Source organism: Microcaecilia unicolor, chromosome 12 (assembly GCF_901765095.1).
Source record: "Microcaecilia unicolor chromosome 12, aMicUni1.1, whole genome shotgun sequence".
NCBI classification, from domain to species: domain Eukaryota; kingdom Metazoa; phylum Chordata; class Amphibia; order Gymnophiona; family Siphonopidae; genus Microcaecilia; species Microcaecilia unicolor.
In genome coordinates this window covers 66,607,432-66,633,012 of record NC_044042.1, presented here as the reverse complement: position 1 = coordinate 66,633,012, position 25,581 = coordinate 66,607,432, and the positions used below count along the sequence as shown (strand labels likewise).

Genomic DNA, 25,581 nt, shown 5'->3' with positions numbered 1-25,581 from the left:
ATTTGTCCCGCCCATCCCAGAAATAGTGGATTATTCCCACGTTCATTCAATAACATTCTATGGCCTTTTCCTCCAGGAAGCCGTCCAACCCTTTTTTAAAGAATTAGTCCAGATCCCATCTTTCTCCTCTCCTTCTGTTTTGTTGGGTTATTTGTTGATTTTCTTGCTTCTTAAGCACAGGTTAGTGTTGTTTCTTCTTCAAAGTTTATAAAAATTTGCTAGAGGCAGGAGTTCTACTTCTTTCTATTAACTTACTGCTTGCCTTTCTGAATAGTGAATAGGACCTAGTGCACAGCAACCTTATGTGGCAAAGTTCTAATTTGCTCTCTTATCTCCACCTGCTGGTAGATGGGCAAAACCTACAAGTATGGACTAACCCTTTGAGACTAGTGGTCAGTGCAGTAGCCTGTAGAGAAGGGGACCCATGCCCATATCCCACGCTAACTCAGTACACTTGTGGTGAAATGTGTGAGCACCCCAAAACCCACAAAATACCTACTGAACTCGCATATAGGTGACACCTGCAGGCTATTGTAGGGTTTACAGTTGGGTACAGTACATTTTTTGCTATTCCTTGAGGGCTTACTATAGAATATATGAGGGTTATAATGTGATGTGTACCTGGGACCTTTTATGTGAAGTTCACTGCAGTGCCCTCTAGGCTGTCCCACTGCTCTGCTGGAATGTCTTTGTGGCCAGTTTTTGTGCGTTTTTCCGTTGGATATTTTTTTGTTTGAAAGATGGCTCTTAAGAGCATAAAACATCTAAAATAGGGTGATTTTTGAAAATGCCCATGTTTGGCACTGGGGTTTTGGACTTTTTTGTTTTCCCCAAAATGTCCAAAATCAGATTTGGATGTCATATTGAAAATGCACCTCATAATCTCTGTGCTTGATTTTCCCTGATCTAAGTTAGCTTACTTTTAGCCCAGGTAGGTTGTGAGCATTTTGTTCCCAGTGCATAATTTTACCCAGGTAAGAGTGACTAATTTTCAGACAGTTTCCCTGGAAAAGAAGATTATTTACCTAGGTAAATGGCTTCTGAAATTTCCTTCCCAATTCTGAGACCCTGTACCCTATCTTTTTTACTTTTAGAAACTAAAAAACACAAGTGTTAACTATTTTTGAGAAAAGTACAATCAGAGATTAGATGATCAATATATGTCAATGAATCCTGATCTTTTGTGATAATCACTGTAGATTGCATGACCCTTTCTCAGAGAAGAAGTCATCAGAGTTTATTTTGAAAATGTTTTTAAAGAGTGTGAAATAAGAAAACGAGTCAAGCCTAAGAAATTAAAGGATAGGAGAGAGAAAAGAGCAGGAAAAAAGCTGATAAATAGAGAGGGAGAAAGTCCTTAACATTTTCTGTCTCCATTTTTCACCCCTATCCCTTCACCCCTACCTTTCCACGTGAGACTGTCATTGGATTGCTTTTATGTTTCACTTGTATATTCTGATACTGTCATCTTTTGCTCATTTCTGACTTGAAGAAGGCATTGCCTATGAAAGCTAGTCAAAATATTAAGTTAGTCCAATAAAAACCAGATAAAGCAGAGGGGGAGAGGACATAGAGAAAGAAACTGTGAAAAGTATCTGTCTGAATAGAAAGCAGAGAGAGATTGAATTGGAAGAGAGTGTGAAGAGCAGAAAGAATATTCCTGTGTGTGGCTTTTTTCCCTTTTGCAGTTGTTGGCTCTTCCAACAGAAGCAACGTGGTAACGCCAGTGTCTACTCCAACTCCAGCACCAGCAGTTTCTGCTGCACCCACCAGCCAGCCAACAGCCATCACCCGTCTCCATATGCAGCTGCACCTTCATGACCTCCAACAGAATGCCAGTGACCTTCGCAACCAGCTGCAGCAGCTGAAAAAACTGCAGGTACTATATAGTGTGGCTCAACAATATGGTGGGTGTTTACCACCTAGTATCACCTAATATTTTATGCCTTAGTGCAGCATTTGGCATATGAGTTTGAGGTTAGATTACTGAAATCACACAGCTATATGTAAAGCAAACTTGTCCCCCTTTTTACTAAGCCGCACAGCAATGCCGACACAGCCCATTCAAAGTAAATGAGCTGTGTTGGCATTGGCGCACGGCTTAATAAACGGGGGTTGATCTTTTGGGTGAAACTGCTTCTGTTGTAGAGAGTTATGTTAACAGCTCTAAACTCTGATATCAGTGAATGTGATCTGGAGGGGAAAGCTGCTGTAAAGCAGAGAGTCTTCCACAAGCAAATCATGTAATCATCAGTTGTGAATAAAGATGTGTGCAAATCTATTGCACAGAATGGAATAATTTTATAAGGGTTTTTATGCATTTAAAGACTGTTTACACATGGAGAAGGCCTTTTTATAAAATTGTCCTGCAGTATATGTACTTATTAGTATACATGTATTTAAACATGTAGCTTATAAGCTATTACTGGGGCATAGTGTGGATGGAGCAGGAGTGGAGTCACAATGCACATGGGTCTCTTATAAAATACAAGGATCTGGAATTGAATGGATTTAGGCTCCAAACTTTGATATTCAAGTGGTATATATCTGTCTTTTTTTCCCCATTTGTTTCTTGATATTATTACTGGCAATGTTCTTTGTATCTGCAAAAATAATTAGAAATAAAAAAGTTGAGCATCTGATATTCAGCCCACAGTCATTAGCAGCCTTTGAGCACCTGACAGCCATGGGCTGAATTCAGCCCGGATATTCAATGCTGAGCCATGTATTAGTGACGTAATCCACCTTTTACCAAGTTTTTTCATAATAGGATGCATCTGTGTATGCATCCTAAGACCCTGCCTAAGGCAGTGTTGAATTCCACTGTAACTCTTTAACCAGTTAATTGTTCTTCTGACACTGGGGCCTCCAGAGACCCCCATTCTTTTCCTGTTTTTTTCCCTGCTACTCTACCTCTCTACCCAGGCTCAGGACAGAAAGGGGAAAGTGGATTGGGTAAGCATGCTTGAAGGACAAGGCATTTCTCAATAGACAAAAGAGAATGCATATGAAAATGCTCACAGCCTTGAGGATACCCTCAAGTAAAGGTTGAAGGTGGGCTGGTAGGGATGGATTGACGCACACTGGTTAGCAGTGTTGTGGCTCTGAATGGGAGAACATTTGGCAGCTCTCCGTCAGCTCATTAGAATCCAATGTGGCTCCAGCTCAAAAATTAATGAAGACCACTGGCTTAGATAATATTTTATAGTCAGTAGATCAAATAGATTAATCCATAACCCATAAAAAATAGCTTGTTGACACCAAAAACATACTATTTGTGATTGCTCACTTGTTTTTTCACATTTTCCCTCTCTTTCATAGGCAACCTATAGCTATATATTCCCACTTCTGAGGAGTGATATTCTTCTCAGAGAAAGTAAAATTACTTGCTTGTATTTAACAGATCTAATAGCAGGATAGCAATCCTCACAGAACCCTCCCACCTTCCCAAGTACTTGCCTTAGATGTGAACTTAGATGGCAGGTTGTCCTTCACATGCACAATGGAACAATCTGAAAAGCTCTAAGCTTTGTTCATAATACTGTAACCTTGGTCCTGTTAGTTGACTATTCACTGACTTAAGAATTTAAGAACTACCATACTGGGTCAGACCCAAGTTCCATCAATCCCAGCATCCTTTTTCCAACAATAGCCAATCCAGGTCACAAGTACCTGGCAGGATCCCATAGAGTAGATACATTTTATTTTGCTCATACCCAGATCTATCAGTCCTTAATAACAGTTATGGACCTTTCCTCCAGAAATTTGTCCAAACCCTCTTTGAACAGAGAATTCTGATTGCCATGTCGGTCCACTTGGATATGTGGAAATAACGGTCAACAACCAAGCTCTAGATGTTACCTTTTTATTAGACTAGCTTAATATATCTTTGACAAGCTTTACTCCTTCAGATGGACATAATCCTAAACTAGATAACTACATAGAAAGTTTTCAACACAGGGTAAAAATACAGCTTTCCAAGAAACAGAAGAAAATTGTATACGATCTTTCTCCAGTAGAAAGAGCTGCAATTAAAAATCTGCTGAACAATAGTAACATCACCATCAAACCAGCAGACAAATGAGGGGTTGTAGTGATTATGGACACAGTAATACATAGAAGAGGAGTATAGATAGCTGATACTGCATATCACAAGAAACTTAAGGTATAATGAGGAGTATAGATAGCTGATACTGCATATCACAAGAAACTTAAGGTTATAATATAGGAATATGCAAAACAACTGAAAATTGTCATCAGTATATCTCTAAAGTGGCTATAGTCTCAGCTGGACAACCTGATTACAAGCCACCCCTCTATTGCTACACAAACCTGAGAACTCTGGCAAACTGATTATATTTGGTATTGGCACACTTGCAGAGAAAACATATGGACTAATTGAAGGGATCCTCAAGCCCTTAGTGAAAAAGACCGACAGCTTCTTACAAAGTACTACAGATTTTATGAACAATTTGAACATTGAGCATCCGCCCCCTGACACCCTACTTGTTACGATGGATGTGGAATCGCTATATGCAGGATCCCTCACACAGATAGAATTAGCAACATGTCATAAACTCCTGAACACAGCTTCCCTAGACCATGAATACACAGCAGAAATTGTTGCAAAACTAATTGAATTCATCCTAACTACTACTTCAGTTTTAATGATATCTATTTACAGCTTGTGGGAATTGCTAAGCGCACCAAAATGGCACCACAATATGTCAGAATTTGAGGAGAAAATACTTACCCCAATGAAGCTTTCAGATATTACCAGTACATAGGTGATTTATTCTTCAGTCCATCTTATGAAGATAACTTTAAACATTTTTACAACCCCTTCAATGCATCCCATCCCACATTCAAATTCAAATTGGACAACTCTATGAAAAGTATCTACTTTTTAGACACTGTAATCTCAATCTGCAGTGGTCACTTATAAACCTCAGTGCACAGGAAACCAAATGATGCAACTACCTCCCTAGCTCCAGTTTTCATCCTCCACCCATTAAAAAAAAATCCATTATATACAGCCAAGCCTCAAGATAACACTGTACTGCCTTCATTGTATGTAAATCTATCCCGTATATATTCAGTTTGGATATCCTGAAAACCACACTGGCTAGGTGTGTTCTGAGGACTGGGTTGATAACCCTGTGATGGAGAAAGTAACAAAGCTTATCAAAGATACATTAAGTTGGTCCAATAAAAAGGTTATTATTTATTTTATTTGTTACATTTGTATCCCACATTTTCCCACCTATTTGCAGGCTCAATGTGGCTTACATAATGCTGGAAATGTGATTGCAGACTCCGGTGTAAACAAATACAGAGTGATGTTGAGATAAGATAAGGTTCGTGTGGTATTGCCATATGAGATAGGATAGGAGGTTTTGGGGGGGGGGGGGAAGAGGAGTGCTTCCTATTCCTATCCTAGGCGTAGGTACACTCCTGCTTCTCGACAGCCTGCCCAGGCTCAGCACCAGCGTGCTCATTCTCATCAACAGCGTGCGCCTAAGGCCCCTGGTGCTCCCCAGCAAAAGCAGCGGACAGGCTTTTGACTGGCTCCAGTTCAGCATAGCCTCAGTAAAAGTAGGGGGGAGGTTGATGTTTTTTTCACCAAAGGTGGCCTCTCATATCCTCCGACCGGTGGGTTCTTCAAATAGTCCAGTTAGGATACACCCTCAATCTGAAATTCAAACATCCAAATTGCCCACCGGGAGCTCATTCTTACAGTTCCCAGCACAAGCAGGTACTTGCAAAAGAACTCTCTGCCCTTCTAAAGGCCAATGCGGTCGAACCCGTTCTACCAGGGGAAGAAGGGCTGGGATTCTATTTCAGGTACTTCCTTGTGCAAAAGAAAACAGGGGGGATGCGTCCCATCCTAGACCTAAGGGCCCTGAACAAATTTCTAGTCCCAGAAAAGTTCAGGATGGCTTCCATGGGCACCCTTCTTCCAGTGATTCAGGAAAATGATTGGCTATGCTGTCTGCACTTAAAGGATGCTTACACACACACATCTCGATACTTCCAGCTCACAGGAGGTATCTTCGATTTCGGCTAGGGACACAGCATTTTCAGTACCGTGTACTGCCCTTTGGCCTGGCGTCTGTGCCCAGAGTCTTCATAAAGTGCCTGGCAGTAGTCGCAGCATCGCTACACGGACTGGGAGTGCATGTGTTCCCTTATCTCGACGATTGGCTGGTGAAGAGCACCTCGGAGGCAGGTACTCTACAGTCCATGCGAATGACTATTCAGGTGCTAGAGCTACTGGGGTTCTCATCTCACCCCAGTTCAAAAATTGGAATTCATTGGAGCTCTGTTCAACACAAAGACAGCTCATGCTTATCTTCCCGAGGCAAGGGCAGACAACCTCCTGTCCCTAGTGTCCATAGTGCAAGCATCTGAACAGATCATGGCTCGGCAGATGTTGAGACTCCTGGGGCACATGGCCTCCACAGTTCATGTTACTCCCATGGCACGTCTACACATGAGGCCAGCTCAATGGACCCTAGCTTCCCAGTGGTATCAACCTGAGGGGGATCTAGAGGATGTGATCCAACTGTCCACTGACTTTCGGAATTCTCTTCAGTGATGGACAATTCAATCCAATTTGACCTTGGGAATCCCATTCCAAATTCCTCAGCCACAAAAGGTGCTGACAATGGATGCATCCCTCCTGGGTGGGGTGGCTCATGTAGATGGGCTTCACACTCAAGGAGCTTGGTCCTTTCAGGAAAAAGGTCTTCAGATCAACCTCCTGGAATTGCGAGCGATCTGGAACGCTTTAAAGGCTTTCAGAGATTGGCTGTCCAACCAAATCATTTTTATTCAGACAGACAATCAGGTTGCCATGTACTACACCAACAAGCAGGGGGGCACCGGATCTCGCCCTCTGTGTCAGGAAGCTGTCCAGATGTGGCTTGGGGCACGCCATCACGGCATGTTTCTCTAAGCCACTTATCTGGCAGGCGTAAAAAACAGTCTGGCCAACAGGTTGAGCAGGATAATGCAACCTCACGAGTGGTCACTGAACATGGGCGTAGTCCGCAAGATCTTCCGAGCGTGGGGCACCCCCTCGGTGGATATTTTTGCCGCTCAGATCAATCACAAGGTCCCTCAGTTCTGTTCCAGGCTTCAGGCCCACAACAGACTAGCGTCAGATGCCTTTCTCCTGCATTAGGGGACAGGCCTTCTGTTTGCGTATCCTCCCATTCCTCTGGTGGGGAAGACTTTACTGAAACTCAAGCAAGACTGCAGAACCATGATCCTGATTGCACCCTTCTGGCCGCGTCAGATTTGGTTCCCTCTTCTTCTGTAGTTGTCCTCTGAGGAACCGTGGAGAGTGGAATGTTTTCCAACCCTCATCACCCAGAATGAGGGGTCGCTTCTACATCCCAACCTCCAGTCTCTGTCACGGCCTGGATGTTGAGAGCTTAGAATTGGCCTCCTTGGGTCTTTTAGAGGGTGTCTCCTGAGTCTTGCTTCCAGAAAAGATTCCACAAAGAGGTGTTACTTTTTCAAATGGAGGAGGTTTGCCGTCTGGTGTGATCCTCTTTCTTGTCCTACACAGACCCTGCTTGAATACCTTCTACACTTATCAGAGTCTGGCCTCAAAACCAACTCAGTAAGGGTTCATCTTAGTTCGATTAGTGCTTATCATCGCCGTGTAGAGAGTAAGCCTCTCTCTTGACAGCCATTAGTTGTTCGCTTCATGAGAGGTTTGCTTTTGTCAAAGACCCCTGTCAAACCTCCACCAGTGTCACGGGAACTCAACGTCGTTCTCACCCAGCTGATGAAAGTTCCTTTTGAGCCACTGAATTTCTCCCATCTGAAGTACTTGACCGGGCAGGTCACTTTCTTGGTGGCTATTACTTCAGCTCGTAGAGTCAGTGAGCTTCAGGCCCTGGTAGTGCATGCACCTTATATCAAGTTTCATCACAACAGAGTAGTCCTCTGCACGCACCCTAAGTTTCTGCCAAAGGTGGTGTCAGGAGTTCCATCGGAATCAGTCTATTGTCTTGCCAACATTCTTTTCCCGTCCTCATACCCGCCCTGGTGAAAGCAGTTTGCATACCTTGGACTGTAAGAGAGCATTGGCCTTTTACGTGGAGCGGACAAAGCCCTTCGGACAGTCCACCCAGTTGTTTGTTTCCTTTGATCCCAACAGGAGGGGAGTTGCCGTCGGAAAACACACAATCTCCAATTGGCTAGCAGATTGCATTTCCTTTACTTATGCCCAAGCTTGGCTGACTAGAGTCACGGCTCATAATGTTAGAGCCATGGCGGCATCAGTGGCTCATTTGAAGTCAGCTTCCATTGAAGAGATTTGCAAGGCTGCAATGTGGTCATCAGTCCACACATTGACATCTCACTACTGCCTTCAGCAGAATACCTGACATGTCAGTCGGTTTGGGCAGTCAGTGCTGCAGAAACTGTTTGGGGTTTAGAATCCAACTCCACCCCTCTAGACCCATCTTTGTTTTGTTCCAGGCTGCAATCTCAGTTAGTTGTTTATGGTTTCAGGTCAATTTATGTTATGTCCTCGCCGTTGCAAGGCCCAATTGACCAATGTTCATTGTTTTGAGTGAGCCTGGTTGCTAGGGATACTCCACATTTGAGAACAAGCAGCCTGCTTGTCTTCGGAGAAAACGAAGATACTTACCTGTAGCAGGTATTCTCGGAGAACAAACCCGCCCTCCTCCCCTTTGGAGTTATTTATTTCTTTATATGCTTTTTGATTTAACTGATGAGACGTGCTCACGCAACGGGCGGAAAATCAGTCCGCGCATGCGCGGTGCACGCATGCCAGAAGACTCTGTCAAAACTGTTTTTATTTTGCTTGCAAAATGCCGATTCCTGGGCTGACGCAGATGTCGACCCTCATGTGAGAACAATCAGCCTGCTGTCCTCAGAGAATACCTGCTACAGGTAAGTATCTTCGCTTAATACTTTAAAACTACAACATAAAAGCGTTTGTTTTTATATTTGTAATTTTGATTTGATATTTTTTAACTCCTGACGTAGCCCTTCTATGGGCAAAACACGGTCTGTGTTGGGCATTGTATTGAATTGAAGTTCTACAATAAAGATCAGCTGCCGTGTTGCTTCTTGGGACTACCTAGCCCCTCCACATCCAGAGAGAGCATCAGTTGGTTTTTTTGTTGTTGTTGTTTTTACCCCTCAAATAGATGTGGGACCAGTCTTCTAAAATTGCTGTTCCCTCTGCAAAGGGCGCCAGTCCCAGCATCAACCACCCCCTTGGTGGACAGCTTTCCTGCCCTCCCCCTGACAGCATACCCTGGCATAAATCAGTCCCGACAGCACGAGGCCTCTCTCACAGGCACAATCACTCGCCCCTGAGCAAACCTGAAACCCCCTGCCAGCAGACAGACTGCCTCCAGACCCCTAACGGTAATATCATGGTATTACCACTAGAGGTCTTGGCAGCCATTTTTGTACATGCCCCACTAGCCACCAGGGACCTCTACTAAGCCTGGTGTCACGTCTGTGGTCGTGACAACCCTCAGACTTACTTTATTTCTGGGGGTCAGCATCTATGCTGGCTTCTGTCTGTTTCTGTGTTAGTCTTGTCTCTGTCTCTGTGTGCTGATTGCTTCACTAGACCTCACCTGTGTGGGCTATGCTTCTCTGAGGAGCCAGCATCTAAGATGGCTCCCGCTTGTTTTGTGCCAGCTTCCAAGATGGCTCCTGCCTGTTCTTCCTATGTGTTCCAAGCCTCTCCTTGGTGTGAGTGTGTTCCCTGCTCCTGTCCTGCAGTAGGTGACATCATCAGTGAGAGCCTTCCTAAGGAAGTGCTGTTCTTGCATTCAGGGCCTTTGCATAGTAAGTAAGTGTGTTATGCCAATAGGCTGTGAGGTTAGTGAGAGCACTGTTGCGCTGCTACTTAGCCTTTCTCTGGGGCTCTTGCCCATCTGCTATTTGTGTCTGTGGACTGCCAGTCCTTCTATGTGGGTGCTGCCCTTCTGCCTTGTGTCTGTGGACTGCTAGTCCTTCCGTATGGGCTTTTGCCCTTCTTTGTGTCTGTGGACTGCTAGTCCTTCCTTTGCCTTGCCCTGCGTTTGGAGTCTGAAGCTTCAGCCATTTTCTCTCTGTCTGTGTTTGGAGCTGCTGAAGCTTCATCCCTCTGCCTTTATTCCTCTGCCTGCTGCCTGCCCAAAGACTCTGTTTGCTCCTGGTTTATTCTATTGTCTGCTGCCTGCCCAAAGACACTTGTTTGCTCCTGGTTTATTCTATTGTCTGCTGCTTGCCCAAAGACTCTGTTTGCTCTTGGTTTATTCTATTATCTGTTGCCTGCCCAAAGACTCTGTTTGCTCCTGGTTTATTCTATTGTCCGCTGCCTACCCAAAGACTCTGCTAGATCCTGGTTCTTCTTCTGTCTGCTCTGTCTAGCTTGCTTTGCTAGTATATCCCGAGTCCTGCTTCTGCCAAGCTTGCTTGTATACCCTGAGTCCTGTTTCTGCCAAGCTTGCTTGTGTATCCTGCATCCTGTTTCTGTCTAGCTTGCTTGTGTATCCTGAGTCCTGCTTCTGCCAAGCTTGCTTGTGTATCCTGCATCCTGTTTCTGTCTAGCTTGCTTGTGTATCCTGAGTCCTGCTTCTGACTAGCTAGTGTGGATATCCTGAGTGTATATCCTGAATCCTGTCTCTGCCTAGCTAGTGTGGATATCCTGAGAGTATATCCTGAATCCTGTCTCTGCCTAGCCTTTGTGTACGTCTTGTCCCCTTGGTCTGTCTTGTGTTTCTGGCTTAGTGGCTGCATGGAGCTTTCAGTCCGAGTCTAGTATTTAGCCTAGTCTCCCTCGTGTACCCCGGACCCAGGGTGGGTCCTCTGGATCTTCAGTTCCTGCCTTATCCTGCAAGTCCTGCTGGCCACCCACACTACTACTACTACTTAACATTTCTAAAGCGCTACTAGGGTTACGCAGCGCTGTACAATTTAACATGGAAGGACAGTCCGTGCTCAAGGAGCTCAACTCTGGAGGAACGGTGGTCAAGCGCAGGTGAAGTTGTTCCTGTTCTGCCTGTTCTAGTTGCCTGCCTCAGTACTACTCCAGTCCAGAGTTCCAGTCCTGCTCTTCTGTGTATCCAGTTCTAGGATGGTCTTGCCTGCCACTGCCGCTCCTCGGCAGTGGCCCAAGGGCTCACGAATTCCGATCCGGCCTTGGGGTCCTGACACCTGGGGTGGGAGATGGTGGGATTTCTGCCCAGAAGGCCAGTTTTGAGGGCCTTGGCCCCTGGGGGCTGTGTGAGTCTGGGGGTGGGTGCCACATGTCAAGCTCATGAGGGCTTCCCTTGGCATTTGGCATGAGTAGGGGGGTCCAGGGGGTCTCTGCTGGCACAAGGGAGTTCTGTGCTAGGGGGAGTCTCTGTGATGATGAAAAGGTTCGCGTATGCTCGGGAGTGAGTACATAAGTAATGCCACACTGGGAAAAGACCAAGGGTCCATCAAACCCATTATCCTGTCCATGACAGCAGCCAATCCAGGCCAAGGGCACCTGGCAAGCTTCCCAAACGTACAAACATTCTATACATGTTATTGCTGGAATTGTGGAGTTTTCCCAAGTCCATTTAGTAGTGGTTTATGGACTTGTCCTTTAGGAAACCGTCTAACCCCTTTTTAAACTCTGCCAAGCTAACCGCCTTCACCACGTTCTCCGGCAACGAATTCCAGAGTTTAATTATGCGTTGGGTGAAGAAACATTTTCTCCGATTTGTTTTAAATTTACTAGTTTCATTGCATGCCCCCTAGTCCTAGTATTTTTGGAAAGCGTGAACAGACGCTTCACATCCACCTGTTCCACTCCACTCATTATTTTATATACCTCTATCATGTTTCCCTCAGCCGTCTCTTCTCCAAGCTGAAAAGCCCTATCCTCCTTAGTCTTTCCTCATAGGGAAGTCGTCCCATCCCCGCTATCATTTTAGTTGCCCTTCGCTGCACCTTTTCCAATTCTACTATGTCTTTCTTGAGATGCGGCGACCAGAATTGAACACAATACTCAAGGTGTGGTCGTACCATGGAGCGATACAATGGCATTATAACATCCTCACACCTGTTTGCCATACCTTTCCTAATAATACCTTAACATTCTATTCGCTTTCCTAGCCGCAGCAGCACACTGAGCAGAAAGTTTCAGTGTATTATCGACAACGACACCCAGATCCCTTTCTTGGTCTGTAACTCCTAACGTGGAACCTTGCATGACGTAGCTATAATTCGGGTTCTTTTTTCCCCACATGCATCACCTTGCACTTGCTCACATTAAACATCATCTGCCATTTAGCCACCCAGTCTCCCAGTCTCATAAGGTCCTTCTGTAATTTTTCACAATCCTGTCGCGAGTTAATGACTTTGAATAATTTTGTGTCATCAGTAAATTTAATTACCTCGCTAGTTACTACCATCTCTAAATCATTTATAAATATATTTAAAAGCAGCGGTCCTAGCACAGACCCCTGAGGAACCCCACTAACTACCCTTCTCCATTGTGAATACTGCCCATTTAACCCCACTCTCTGTTTCCTATCCTTCAACCAGTTTTTAATCCACAATAGGACATTTCCTCCTATCCCATGACCCTCCAATTTCCTCTGTAGCCTTTCATGAGGTACCTTGTTAAACGTCTTTTGAAAATCCAGATACACAATATCATCCGGCTCCCCTTTGTCCACATGTTTGTTTACTCCTTCAAAGAATTGAAGTAAATTGGTCAGGCAAGATTTCCCCACACAAAAGCCATGCTGACTTGGTCTCAGTAATCCATGTCCTTGGATGTGCTCTGTAATTTTGTTTTTGATAATAGCCTCTACCATTTTCCCCTGCACCGACGTCAGACTCACCGGTCTATAGTTTCCTGGATCTCCCCTGGAACCTTTTTTAAAAATCGGCGTTACATTGGCCACCCTCCAATCTTCCGGTAGCACGCTCGATTTTAAGGATAAATTGCATATCACTAACAATAGCTCTGCAAGCTCATTTTTCAGTTCTACCAGTACTGTAGGATGAATACCATCCGGTCCAGGAGATTTGCTGAACTGCCCCATTGCGTCCTCCAGGTTTACCGTGAAGTCATTAAGTTTCTCCAACTCGTCCGCTAGAAATACCATTTCCGACACCGGTATCCCACCCTAATCTTCCCCGGTGAAGACCGAAGCAAAGAATTCATTCAATCTCTCCGCTACGTCTTTACCTTCCTTGTGATGAGTGGATTTGGGTGCTGTTGGAGGTGGATAAATATGCCAATGAGGATGGCCTGGTGTGCTGTGAGGGTGAGGGCTTTGATTGAGCTGGTGAAGGAGTCCTGAGTGCTTTCTTGGGGGAGCATTGGTATCTCAGGATCCAGAACATGAAATTGCAATAATCTAGAGGTGACAAAATCAATTGTTGGACTATTGTGTAGAAATCAGAAATACAGAGCCATTGATATGAGGGGTGAAACAGTTCGGAGTCAAGTAAAATATTCAAATACCACACCTCTGTGAAGACTGGGATTTGGTGACTGTCTTAATACAGTTTGAAATGGTAAACAATTGCTCTCTGTTTTTTCCTAAACCTCTATCTTATCTCCTTTAAGCTGTTTTTTTTTTTATTTTAGCATTTCTATAAGGAGATATTTATTCCCTTTATCATGTTTATATCTCTTCTCTGAACTGTTTTTAACTCATTATGGTTTATTCTCCATTCGTTTCCTAATAATACCTAACATTCTATTTGGGTTTTGGACCACTGTGCCACATTGAGATCAAGATTTCAACATGTCCACAATGACCTCAAGATCCTTTTTCTGTGATTCTCAGGATCCATTATGAATCTATAGTGAAATTTTTTTTTTACTTATGTACATCACTTTGAACTTGTCCACATTAAATTTCATCTGCCATTTAGAGGCCCATCTCCAAGTCTCATAACGTCCTTCTGCAATTTCTCTTAGTCTCCTAAATTTGGTCACCCTACTCACTTGTTTTTCTAAATTATTTATAAAAGTTAAAAATTAGTCATCCCAGTACAGATCCCTAGGGTATACCTTTATTTTTACCATCACCATTTAAAAAAGTTGACATTCTCTGTACCCTGTTTCCTATCTTAACCAGTTTCCAATCCACAGTAAAACATTGCGTCCTATTTTAATTTTCTCAGGAGCCTCTCTGCTACTACTGTTACTTATGTTTATAGCATTACTAGATATGCACAGAGCTGTACACAAACACATAAGAAACAGTCCCTGTTTCTCCTCAAAGTGCCTTCTGAAAATCTATACATCATTTATTTGATCTCCAGGCAGTGATGGCCAGATATGGCCATATCAACAGCTTACTCTTATTAATATGTTTATTAAGCCCTTACAAAAAAAGCTAACAGGTTGGTAAGGAAGACTTCTGTCCTCTAAATCCATGTTCACCCTGCCCCATGCCTGCCTATATGTTCAGTAATTGTGTTTTTCTGAACAGCTTTTACTACTTTTCCTATCACCTACATCAGGCTCACTAGTTTAGTTTCCTGGATCTCCGGGAGCCCTTTTTAAAAACTGGTGTTATATTGGCCACCCTCCAATCCTCAAGTACCTTAGATGATTTTAATGATAGGTTTCAGATTGCCAGTAATAAGTTTGAAGTTTTTAGTTCTTTTATAACCTAGGAGTGTAAACCATCCAGTACAAATGATTTGCTATCCTTTAGTTTGTCGACAGGCTCTGGTAATATTCCTGGTTCACCATAACTTACTTAATTTCCTCTTAATCACCATTAAAGACTCTTTCTAGTGTGGATATCTCCCCAACCAGTATCCTCCTCAAAGATTGTAACAATGAATTCATTTAGGGACCCTTTTACTAAGCTGCAGTAAAAGGGGTTCTGCACTAACGGTGGCAGCCATGCGCCAAGGTCCTTTTTACCGCAGTGGGTGAAAATAGCCAAAAATGAAATGACTTCCATTGAGGTGGCGGTAAGGGCTCTTGTGCTAACTTAATGATAACCCAGCAATGCACGATGCAGCCCAATTACCGCTGGGTAACCCCCTGCAGAAATATTTTTTCAACATTTCCGACATGTGGAAATGGCATACGCTAGGGATGGAACTACTGCCGGCACCTGCATTGGACCGGTGGTAGTTCTGGGTTGCTGTGCAGCAGCCCTTTAGTAAAAGGGCCCCTTAGTTTTTCCTCTAAGTCCCATTTTTACCTCTTGCAGTCACTCCTTTTGAGGCTTCCTGCTTCTAAAATACATGGAAAAGGTTTTATTTATAGCTGCATGTTAATCGCAATTAATGCGCCATTTCTTAGTTGCAATTAAAAATGTTAATTGCAGATATTAAAATTAATTGATCCCCACTGGTGCCTTACCTTCTTTCCTCTCCTGCACTGGCACCGTCGCCATTACGTTCTCCTTTTCATCTCTTTCTCCAAGTGTCTCTCCATCCCTTCCCTTGATTGGCTGTCTAGCAGGATCTCCTCATTGGCTGTCTGCTGTGAAGCCAATGAGGAGGGCCGCTATTGTGCAACTAATTGGATATCAGCATGTCGCATTTCCAGTGAGTCTGTCTCTGAGACCCTTCTGCCATCGCCACTTGCTACCACTGCCTGCTGTCGCTTCTTTTGCTGGCCTGCTCACCCACCATGGTGTTGCTGCTTCTGGCCACCCACCCATCCACCTGTCCATTGCTGCCGCCACTGGTAAGTGTCTGGATCTTGGTTCTCTTCTCCTCCCCTTCCCTGAGACCTAGCAGTCCTAGTCCCGTTCTCTCCCCCCCTCCGCCCACGTGGTGCAGCAGCCCTGGTCCCCCTCCCCAGACTGCTTCCTGCCTGATCAGTGACCAATATCAGGCATGCAGGCAGGCAGTCTGTTGGGGGTGTGGAGGATAGGAGGGAAGAGATGCAGACACATAGGCTGTGAGTGACTGCATTTCTTCCCTCCTGTCTTTTCTCTCCCCCCCACTGCTTGCATGCCTGCCTGATCTGAGTCATGCAAGCACACAGTCTGGGGACAACGAGGACTAAGGTGGAAGACAGATGCAGTCACCCACAACCTGTGTGCCTGGCTGCATCTGTCTTTCCCCTAGACTGTATGTGAATGCTTGATCTGTGACTCAGATCAGGCAAGCAGGCATGCAAGCTGTAGGGGGGGGAGGAAAAGACAGGAGGGAAGTAATGCAGTCACTCCTAGCCTGTGTGACTGCATCTCTTCCCTCCTATCCTCCCCCCCCCCCCCCCCCCCCCCCAGCAGCCAGCCTGCCTGTTTGTGTGTTGCATGCCTGATCTGTGACTCAGAATAGGTAGGCATGCAGTCTGAGGGGAGGGAGACAGATAGATGCAGTGAGTGAATGCATCTGTCTTCCCCCCCCCCTTTCCGCTGCCTGATCTGAGTCAAAGATCAGGCAGGCAGCACACAGTCTGGGGTGGGTGGGCTGGGGTGGAAGACAGATGCAGTCACATACAGCCTGTGTGACTGTCTGCAGTTGTCAACACCCTCTCCCCTGCCCCCCCCCCCCCAGACTGTGTGCTGCATGCTTGATCTGTGAGCGAGCTTCCAGTTTTTTATAATTGCGCGATTAATTGCAAGATAAAGCCTTTTGATTGTCAGATTAATTGCAATTAAACATTTTAGTTGAAATGCAGCTCTAGTTTTATTATTACTTTTTTGCCTGTGTGTCAAGCTTCTTTACAAATTTTCTTCTGGCCTTTATCACAGCTTTTCATCTAACTTGCCAATGATTATGCTGCTTCCTGTTTACTGCATTTGGGTATATTTTCTATTTTCTGAAATTTGTCTTTTTGATTTTATTAGCTTCTCACTTACCCTAACCATGCAAGCAGTCATTTGGTCTTCTTTTTACCTTTTCTGTATGGAATAATCTGGGCTTTCAGGATGATATTTCTAAACAGCAAAAACCAACACATGGGATGCAAACGAAACAATATAGTATTTACAGATTTAAACTTTTAAGTTTTTAATCTATTAGAGTATCACACTTTCACGTTGTAAAACAAGTCATAGGACTTAAACAGAAGGTATTTCTATTTGATATCTAGACCTCACTCTGTAAGATTCTCAATCATCTGCCCAAAACATACATACAAATTACAAAAAAACGTCCAAACGTTTTTTTGTTGTAACCACTCCAAACCAAAAAAGTGAGAAAAAAAAATCTAAAAACAGTTCAAAATAACATCATAACTCAAAAACATTGAAATGACTTCAACAATTGCTTATCTTTAACGGTGCTGTTACTGCTCCCAAAACTTGCTTGACACCAACTTCCAATGGACACGCCCATCTAGTGAATAAAGAATCCTCAAAGATCTTATAAATGTATTCCAATAGATCTCCAATGGTGTTTTGATGGTCTCTTCTATATACCTCTCAGTCTGTCATTCTAGCCTCCAAAAATCAAACTCATACTCCAAGGTGTACACGTACAACCTCTCACTAACTAGGAGATAATCATACATTTGACACTTGGTGCAAAAAGACTGGATAGCTCTATTTCTCTGCTGGACTTCTGTTTCATCTTGATATTATTTAAATTCCCAGGGGAGTAAGGATGATTAAACTGATTTAAAGTCCTTATTTGGTTTATTTTATGTTAGTTTCTCAATGACCTGCAAAGGGGCTACAATAATTCTGTTGATAAGGTCAGTATTACTTATTGATAAAAATCCATAATCGATTGGTATCCTGATGTTCTTAGAACATCTGTCACAGGTCAGTAAGTTTGCTTTATTCTCCTTTTTACACATACTTTCTACGTTTTGCAGCTGCAGAATCAAGAGACTGTGAAAACAATGCTGAAGAGGACAGAGACAGAAATTAGTGTGCGAGTGACAGATACAATGCGAAAGCAGGAGGACCCCCTACAGCGTCAGCGTGCCTTGGTGGAAGAAGAACGGCTCAAGTACTTAAATGAGGAAGAGCTAATCACCCAACAGCTAAAGTGAGACGCTTTGTTTTTGAGAGGGGGTGTGTTAACTGTTTGTAGCAGTATACCGTGATGCCAATATCTGTTAGTACTAATGAGGTCCACTCTGTGTGATGAGTCTTCTGTGCATCATGGCTAGTGATTGTCAGTAATAGGGAGATATGGTGAAAATATTGATGCGTTCTTCCAGCTGTGTGTTAGGATAATTCTCCATTGTCAATGAGGATGAATCATTTAAAAAGATGAGTGACATCATCCAATAGCACCAACACAAATAGCTTTCACAGAGTTTTAAAAAAAAAAACAGAATTTAAGTCAGATTCTGAAACTTAGTAAACAGGCTGTTCAACAATTTTTTTTTACTGAATAAGCATAAAGAGAATGTAGAGCAACCAGAACTCTATACAATACCAACACAGCATCATAATATGCACATGGACAGCATGTTCTGACAAACATTTCTAATACACCACAATAACCTTGGTTCACATAGAACAGTTGAAATAACACCAATTTTTTTAAATAATAATACTGCAACACATAAACTATCCCTTCCTACCCCATGCTACTACACCAGTGGCCCATATTACTCCCCCTTTTTTGCCCCAGATCTGAACTCCCGGAGATGATTTGCTGAGTCGGTGGTAACAGAGGACCTGGACTCTTACAGTCCCCTGGATTAAACTTCTCTCCCCCCCCCCCCCCCCCCCCCCACAAACTCCTAACACCCTGATCTTTCTATTATGAGACAGGGACATCTATGAGAAATATCAACAAATCCCAGGGATTTCCAGTCAGTTTGATTTAAAATTAAATTTCAAGCTCTAGTGTAGAGGGAATATATGTAAGGATCCCATATGGATAGAAATAGCTGCTTCTTCAAGGATAACCTAGCCTCTTGTAGCTCCAACAACAGAAAAGTATGAAGTTTGTTACAGCAGTGCCAGAAAGAAGGTGCCTCCATCCAGATCCAATGCAGAAGGAAAATCTTCAATCCTAATATGCCTAACTTCTCAGCTTCCCTTTCCAGCTTTTCTCCATTCTTGCCCACTTCCTCCCCTCAAGCTTGTTCTGGTCCCACGACTCCTTCCCAGTGTAGCCTCTGTGAGCAAGAACTAGAAATGCTGTGTGCAGAGCCTCGTGCTTCAGCACTTCCAGCTGGGTTCTACCAGAATTGCCCCCATGGCAGCAGGAACCGCATCAGAGGCGGTGGTCTGGCAGAGCCCAGCTGGAAATGCTGCAGCACAAGACTCTGCACTGGCCATTTTTAGTTCCTGCTTACAGCGGCTGCACTGGAAAGGAGCCACAGGACTAAGGTTTGAGGAGAGGGAGTGAATGTGTGTGTGTGGGGTTGAGGGGACAAGAAGGGACAAAGCTTGAATGGGGAAGGAGGGAAGAGAGAGAGAGAGGGGGAGATACTGGAACGCGTGGGACAGGGAAGGAGAGTGAGGCACCCGGTCTAGTCCCTCCCTCACCCAAACTGAGCCCATAACCTCCACATACATGACTAATTTAATTTAAGATTACATTTTGGCCAGGTGGCTTTTGTGGGAAGCAATTTGTGAGAAAAACAGTTTATCAGCTAAGTTGGAACATCTAGGAAAATCAAGGAAAGATAAGTGAACTTTATTTTTCAGAGCCTCTTGAATATATGAACTATTTTTTTAGTCAATATAGAAGTGTTTTGTGAGAGGGATAGTGGTACTAGGGGTACAAGTTTGATGTGCACAATTGACATTAATTTTGCAGTTTTAGAGCACTATTGTGGTTTTTGAGAAGGAAGTGCATAGATAAAAGAAATATAAAAAAAACCACGGAGGAGCTCCATGATTGAGATGCTCAACCACCCTTTGAGATTTACAAATATATGTGTGATTTCTTGTTTTTGCGTGAGTTAATACTCTGAGAGCCCTCCAAAAATACTTAGTATTAACGCTATAGTATATTTAATATCAACTGGGTCAGATGTGCATCAAACTTTTTATTGTACTCCCGTATCCACATTTTTAGTCTCTGGTTAATTTTTTGTGGTGTTGATTATCACCAGGGTATCTTGTTGGGATTATTTTTGTTAATTTAATTAAGTGACAGACTACATCTTCAGACCCATTAGGTCTTTCTCCTTGTAGTTGGTCCCATTGTTTTAACTTAGAGACCTCCCTCCAGGTGTTTTCTTTAGGTTTCTTGTCCGCCTGTTTTATTAGTCTTCAAAAAGTATGTAAAGTGTTAGGCATGCCTTTTAGTGCTTTACAAATGCTAATATTCTTTGTTTGATTCATATATTAACAGTGGCGTAACCTTGCTCTGCTCTCTCTCCTGCCCCTGGATCTGACATTCCCCTCCTGTGACCCAGCAGCTCCCCCTTTCTCTCTCTGATCTACCTCAGCATGTTGGCCAGTTCAACAGTGGCTCACCTTCACTGCCAGCGTTGACCCCACAGGCTTTCCTCTGCCATGCCCCACCCTCAGTGATGTAATTTTCTGTTTCCTGGGTAAAGCAGAGGGAAGCCTGTGAAACCAAGGCAGGCAATGGATGTATGTCATTGCTGCACCAGCAAAGATGCTGAGGTTGACCAGTGGGGTAGGGGGGCTAATGCTGGATCCGGGGTTAGAAGAGAGATGCAAGACAAAGGGAGGGGGGACATTTTGGAAGGCCCACCCATCCTAACTGTAGGCCCACCCAAAATAATAGATCCTGCTGTGCCACTGTGTTTTAATTATCAACTCCACTTAGCCCATCTTGTTAGTATTTTGCATGCAGTGACGATTGCTGATGGTAAGTTTGTCATCCCTCAGTGATTTGGAGAAATCTGTGGAGAAGATTAAAAGGGACCTAACCCATAATCATCGTCTCATCGCTGTGCAGGAGCTAGAGGAAAAGGCATTGGTGCTAAAGCAGCTCGGAGAGACCCTAACAGAGCTGAAAGGTAATGGAAAGCAGACAGGAGAAGACCTGCAGGAAATGTTCTAGATTACTGCAATGAATGTAGATGAGAAATTTTAGAGCGTACTGTACATCTGAGATATGGCAGGTTTTGCCCTATTGTGTGCCTATACAAAAAATCTTTTTAAAAAACAGGCTGTAAATATGCACGGCTTCTGGGTCTGTCTCCAGTAAGACCCTGGATGGGTAGAAGAAAAAGAATGGTAGGTGAATTGTATCAGACAGGCCAAAGTTTCCCTGCTTTATTTAAGGCTGACTGTGTGCTGGTCTATGGTGGGATCTTAGGCCTCAGCCATAAGACTTTTAGCATACAGTCATCAGATGGCTCCAGCAGGTAAGACCAGAGTTGGCTCCTCCTGTCTGACCTGGCAAAAGTTTTTTTGTTTGTTTTTTCTTCTCAGGACAGATTTAGTTGGTTAGTACATGAATAAGATGCCCTTTGCTGTAATGGAGCACTTGTAGGGTGAGTGCTGCCCTCTAGTGTGTGTGTGTGTGTGTGGGGGGGGGGGGGGTTCTATAATAAGAGCATTTTAAAGGATGAGTATTGAGAAAGCAAAGAGCTTGACTATATAGTCTGACCTAGAAATGACTTTGTTTAATGGGCAGGTTGGTGACATGTTTTAAAAAAAAGACTTTTAGTATGGGTTGGTGAGTGCTGACAGTGGAAGCTTATAATTACTGTCAGGGATATCAACTCAGACATGTCCTGCAGGATCAGGCTGATGGTCTTGAGCATAATTAGTGCTAAATGCTCTGACACTTGTTGGGAAAAATCTAAACTTTTTTGCATGACAACTAGGAAAGTGTCTCCACTGATCAGAAGGGGGCTGAATTTTATTCCTTATACATAGCTTTCAAATCTGTCTGAGACAGCTTACTGGTTTAAGTTCCTTCTTAATGCATTTGATTTTATAATAGGATCCATATGTGAGAAGTACAAAAAAGTGCCTATTTTTTAAAGGCAACATAGAGATGTCTGCTTGCTTTGTAAAATAAGCAACCAGAGGAAGCCCAATAACTCACAAATGCCTATGTGCCCATTTACACCTGTTCCAAAGTTTATGTAAATTATTTATTTACTACACTTTTATTCTGCAATATCTACCATTCTATGTGGTGTACAAACTAACATACAAATTGTCATAAAAACACATAAAACAATAATCATCATAGACAAAACGTGGAGGGGCATTTTCGAACAGGGATGACCATCTCTAAGGGCGCCCAACTCTAAGGACGGTGCTGCGAAGGGGCAGGGCAACGTGTATTATCGAAACAAGATGGACGTCCATCTTTCGTTCCGATAATACGGTCGGGGATGCCTAAATCTTGACATTTAGGTCAACCTTAGAGATGGTCGTCCTTAGGTCGTTTTTCAGGTGGTCGTCCTCGGTTTTCGGCGATAATGGAAACCAAAGACGTCTATCTCAAAAACGTCCAAATCCAAGCCCTTTGGTCATGGGAGGAGCCAACATTTGTAGTGCACTGGTCATCCCCCTCACATGCCAGGACACCAACCGGGCACCCTAGGGGGCACTGCAGTGGACTTCAGAAATTGCTCCCAGGTGCATAGCTCCCTTACCTTGGGTGCTGAGCCCCCCAACACTCCCCCCCCCCAGGTCTGCCTACCTGAAGTACACTGAACCCACTACAACTACTCCAGGGACCTGTATACTGCTACAATGGACCTGAGTATGGCATTTGAGGCTGGCATAGAGGCTGGCAAAAAAGTATTTTTAAGCTTGTTTTTTATGGTGGGAGGGGATTAGTGACCACTGGGGAAGTAAGGGGACGTCATCCCCGATTCCCTCCGGTGGTCATCTGGTCAGTTCGGGCACCTTTTTGAGGCTTGGTCGTGAAAAAGAATGGACCAAGTAAAGTCTGCCAAGTGATCGTTGGGGATGCCCTTCTTTTTTCTATTATCAGCCGAGGACGACCATCTCCTAATCACGCCCCAGTCCCGCCTTCGCTACCCTGCTGTCACGGCCCCGTGAACTTTGGTCGTCCCCGCGACGGAAAGTAGAAGGTGTCAAAAAAATCGGATTTCGATTATGCCGATTTGGACGACCTTGCGAGAAGTATGCCCATCTCCCAATTTGTGTCGAAAAATGGGCGTCCTTCTCTTTCGAAAATAAGCGTGATTGTCTCCTAGTTAGTTATGTGTGTACTTGCATATTATACAAAATATGCTTGTACAGCACAACTACATCCCTAGGAATCTCTACACATAGTACACATACAAGTTTATATGACATTTTGTTGCCATGAGTACTTAGGTATGGTTTAGTGGTGCACAGGCTTTACATGTGGAAAAATATTTATAATATACCCCAAAATGTGAAACATTTCAGAATGTGCAGTTGGTATGTTGTGGGCATCCCTGTTCCTTACTGCATCTCCTTCCTTGGTGAGAGAAAGTTGGATTCAGACCTTCCTCTCGTCTCATTCTGTGTTCTTCTCAGCTCATTTTCCTAGCTTGCAGAGTAAAATGCGTGTAGTCCTGCGTGTTGAGGTGGAAGCTGTGAAATTCTTAAAGGAGGAGCCCAACAGATTGGACAGTTTGCTGAAACGCTGCAAAATGGTTACAGACACACTAGCTCAAATACGACGGTAAGTCCTGATGTTCACCCTGGGGTGAGATGTGAATCTGTGCCCTCTCAGGTGGTGCAGCCCTCTGGGGTGGAATATATCTCTGTGCTGTTTCGGGGGGGGCTGTACTCTTTTGGCATGGGGTACGCCTCTGCCCTCCATGAAAGGAAAGATGGGGGTGACATGATACAGACATTCAAATATTTGAAAGGTGTTAATATATAAACAAACCTTTTTGAGAGACAGGAAAGTGGTAGAACTTAGGTTGCGGGGGGCAACTCAGGAATAACATCAGAAAGTGCTTTTCATGGAGAAGGGTGGTAGATACCTGAAATGCCCTCCCACGGGAGGTGGTGGAGATTAAAATGGTAACAGAATTTAAAAATGTGTGGAATAAACACAAAGGAATCCTGTGTGAAAAGAGAATGAAACTAAACAAACTTAGCAGTTCTTAGATGGAAATGCCAGTAATTGGGGAAACAAAGCCAGAACTGTGTAGACTTCTACACAGTACCTTGATCATGGCTGGACAAATCAAGATCAAGTATGCATATGTGGGATACAAATGCTGCAAATAAATAAATAAAATATGTACCATCGCAACATACCTTATGCTATGAATTTATCTTGGTGGGCAGGCTCGTTGAATCGTACAGGTCTTCTTTATCTGTCATCATCTACTATGTTATATGTAGATAAGATCCTTTCATTCTAGGTGAAGCTGTTTCATTTTCAGAAGGTGGTGTCCTTTCAGGTTAATCCAATTAAAACTCCAGACTTAATGTTTTGTTTTAAATTTAGGAGGTCTGCATTTCCTCTGTTTCCAAATCCTATCCAGTTAGTGAATAGCTCTGGCTTCTCATCATATACACTAACCCCTAGATCCTATATATGGCACTTTGAATTGCACACACAAATGTAGATATATGTCCAATTTGCATATGCAATGTAATTGAATAATGAGCCAATCAACACAGATTTTTGGACAATAAGCAATTATCGGCAATAATTAGCAATGTAAATCCTAGTGAGTGGATCTGTAAAGGGGCATTGCCCTGGGAGACGCATGGGCGGGTCAAGGACATTTGTAAAATTTATGCATGTTATAGAATTAGGGGATCTACGCCTAATTTGTGAGTGGGGATTTACACCAGGGTTTCATTGGTGTGATGATCGCGCCTAAATGTAGTCGCAGTTTCTGGCACTAAGCACTATTCTATAAACTGAGCCCTTTATAGAATCTAGTCCTAAGAGTATATTTCATTAAAGAGGGCATGAACATTTAGGTGCCAAGATGAAAAATATTGACCAGAATACCAGAATATGCATGCAAATATGTGCATAAATTCCAATATTCCAGCTATACACTATTTTATAAGGTGGCACCTAAATGTGATGATGTGGAGTTTGAAGGTGGGCAAATATAGAATGCTATAATTTATTTTATTTATTTATTTATTTGGGACATTTATGTCCCACATTATCCCAAACAAGTTTGAGTTCAATGTGGCTTACAATAAACAGTATAGGATACATAACAAAGAATAATGCATAAGAAAGTAATTTGTTGTAAGAATCCAATTTTCCAATACAATATCATAAACTTACTGGGATAACTATGGATATTTAACATTTAGAAAATCTATTATGAATTAGAAATTGTACATGAAGCAAAGAGAAAATTAATGGTAAATAGAGTAATAACCAATTCAGGTAATAATTAATTGTTTGAGATATGGTTGTTCTTTGCAAGGGTTTGTTTGAATAGGAACAATTTGAGGATTTTGCGGAATCTAGTCTATTCCTGTATATTTCTTATTTTAGGTGGTAAGGAGTTCCACCTTTTGGAATGTATGCACCTTTTTTTTTTTAAACTAATCAAGGCAAAGCATTTACACCAGCTCAATGGCTGGTGTAAGTGGTCGCGCTTAAATTATATGCATGTATTTGCCTTGCTATACTAATCCTATATAGTAATTCTCACCTCCAACGTTCCATGCATCTTGCTGCCTGTGTCCGTGGCTTTTTAGGAGTTGGTCTGTTAGGCTCCGTAGCTCAGGTTGACGTCACACGCAGCACTGACGCCCCAGCTGGAAGTCTCGGCGGCCATTT

The 25,581-nt window shown here is 43.4% G+C and overlaps 1 protein-coding gene across 1 annotated transcript in view; it reads left to right on the top strand.

Annotated features, from left to right (window-relative positions):
• Positions 1-25,581, top strand: part of SRCIN1 (SRC kinase signaling inhibitor 1) — a 299,672-nt gene that overhangs the window by 219,638 nt on the left and 54,453 nt on the right. The window contains exons 9-12 of the mRNA XM_030221850.1: positions 1,689-1,879; positions 17,777-17,952; positions 20,733-20,863; positions 23,343-23,490. Of these exons, the coding sequence (XP_030077710.1) occupies positions 1,689-1,879; positions 17,777-17,952; positions 20,733-20,863; positions 23,343-23,490 (646 nt within the window). The remainder of the gene's footprint in view (positions 1-1,688; positions 1,880-17,776; positions 17,953-20,732; positions 20,864-23,342; positions 23,491-25,581) is intronic.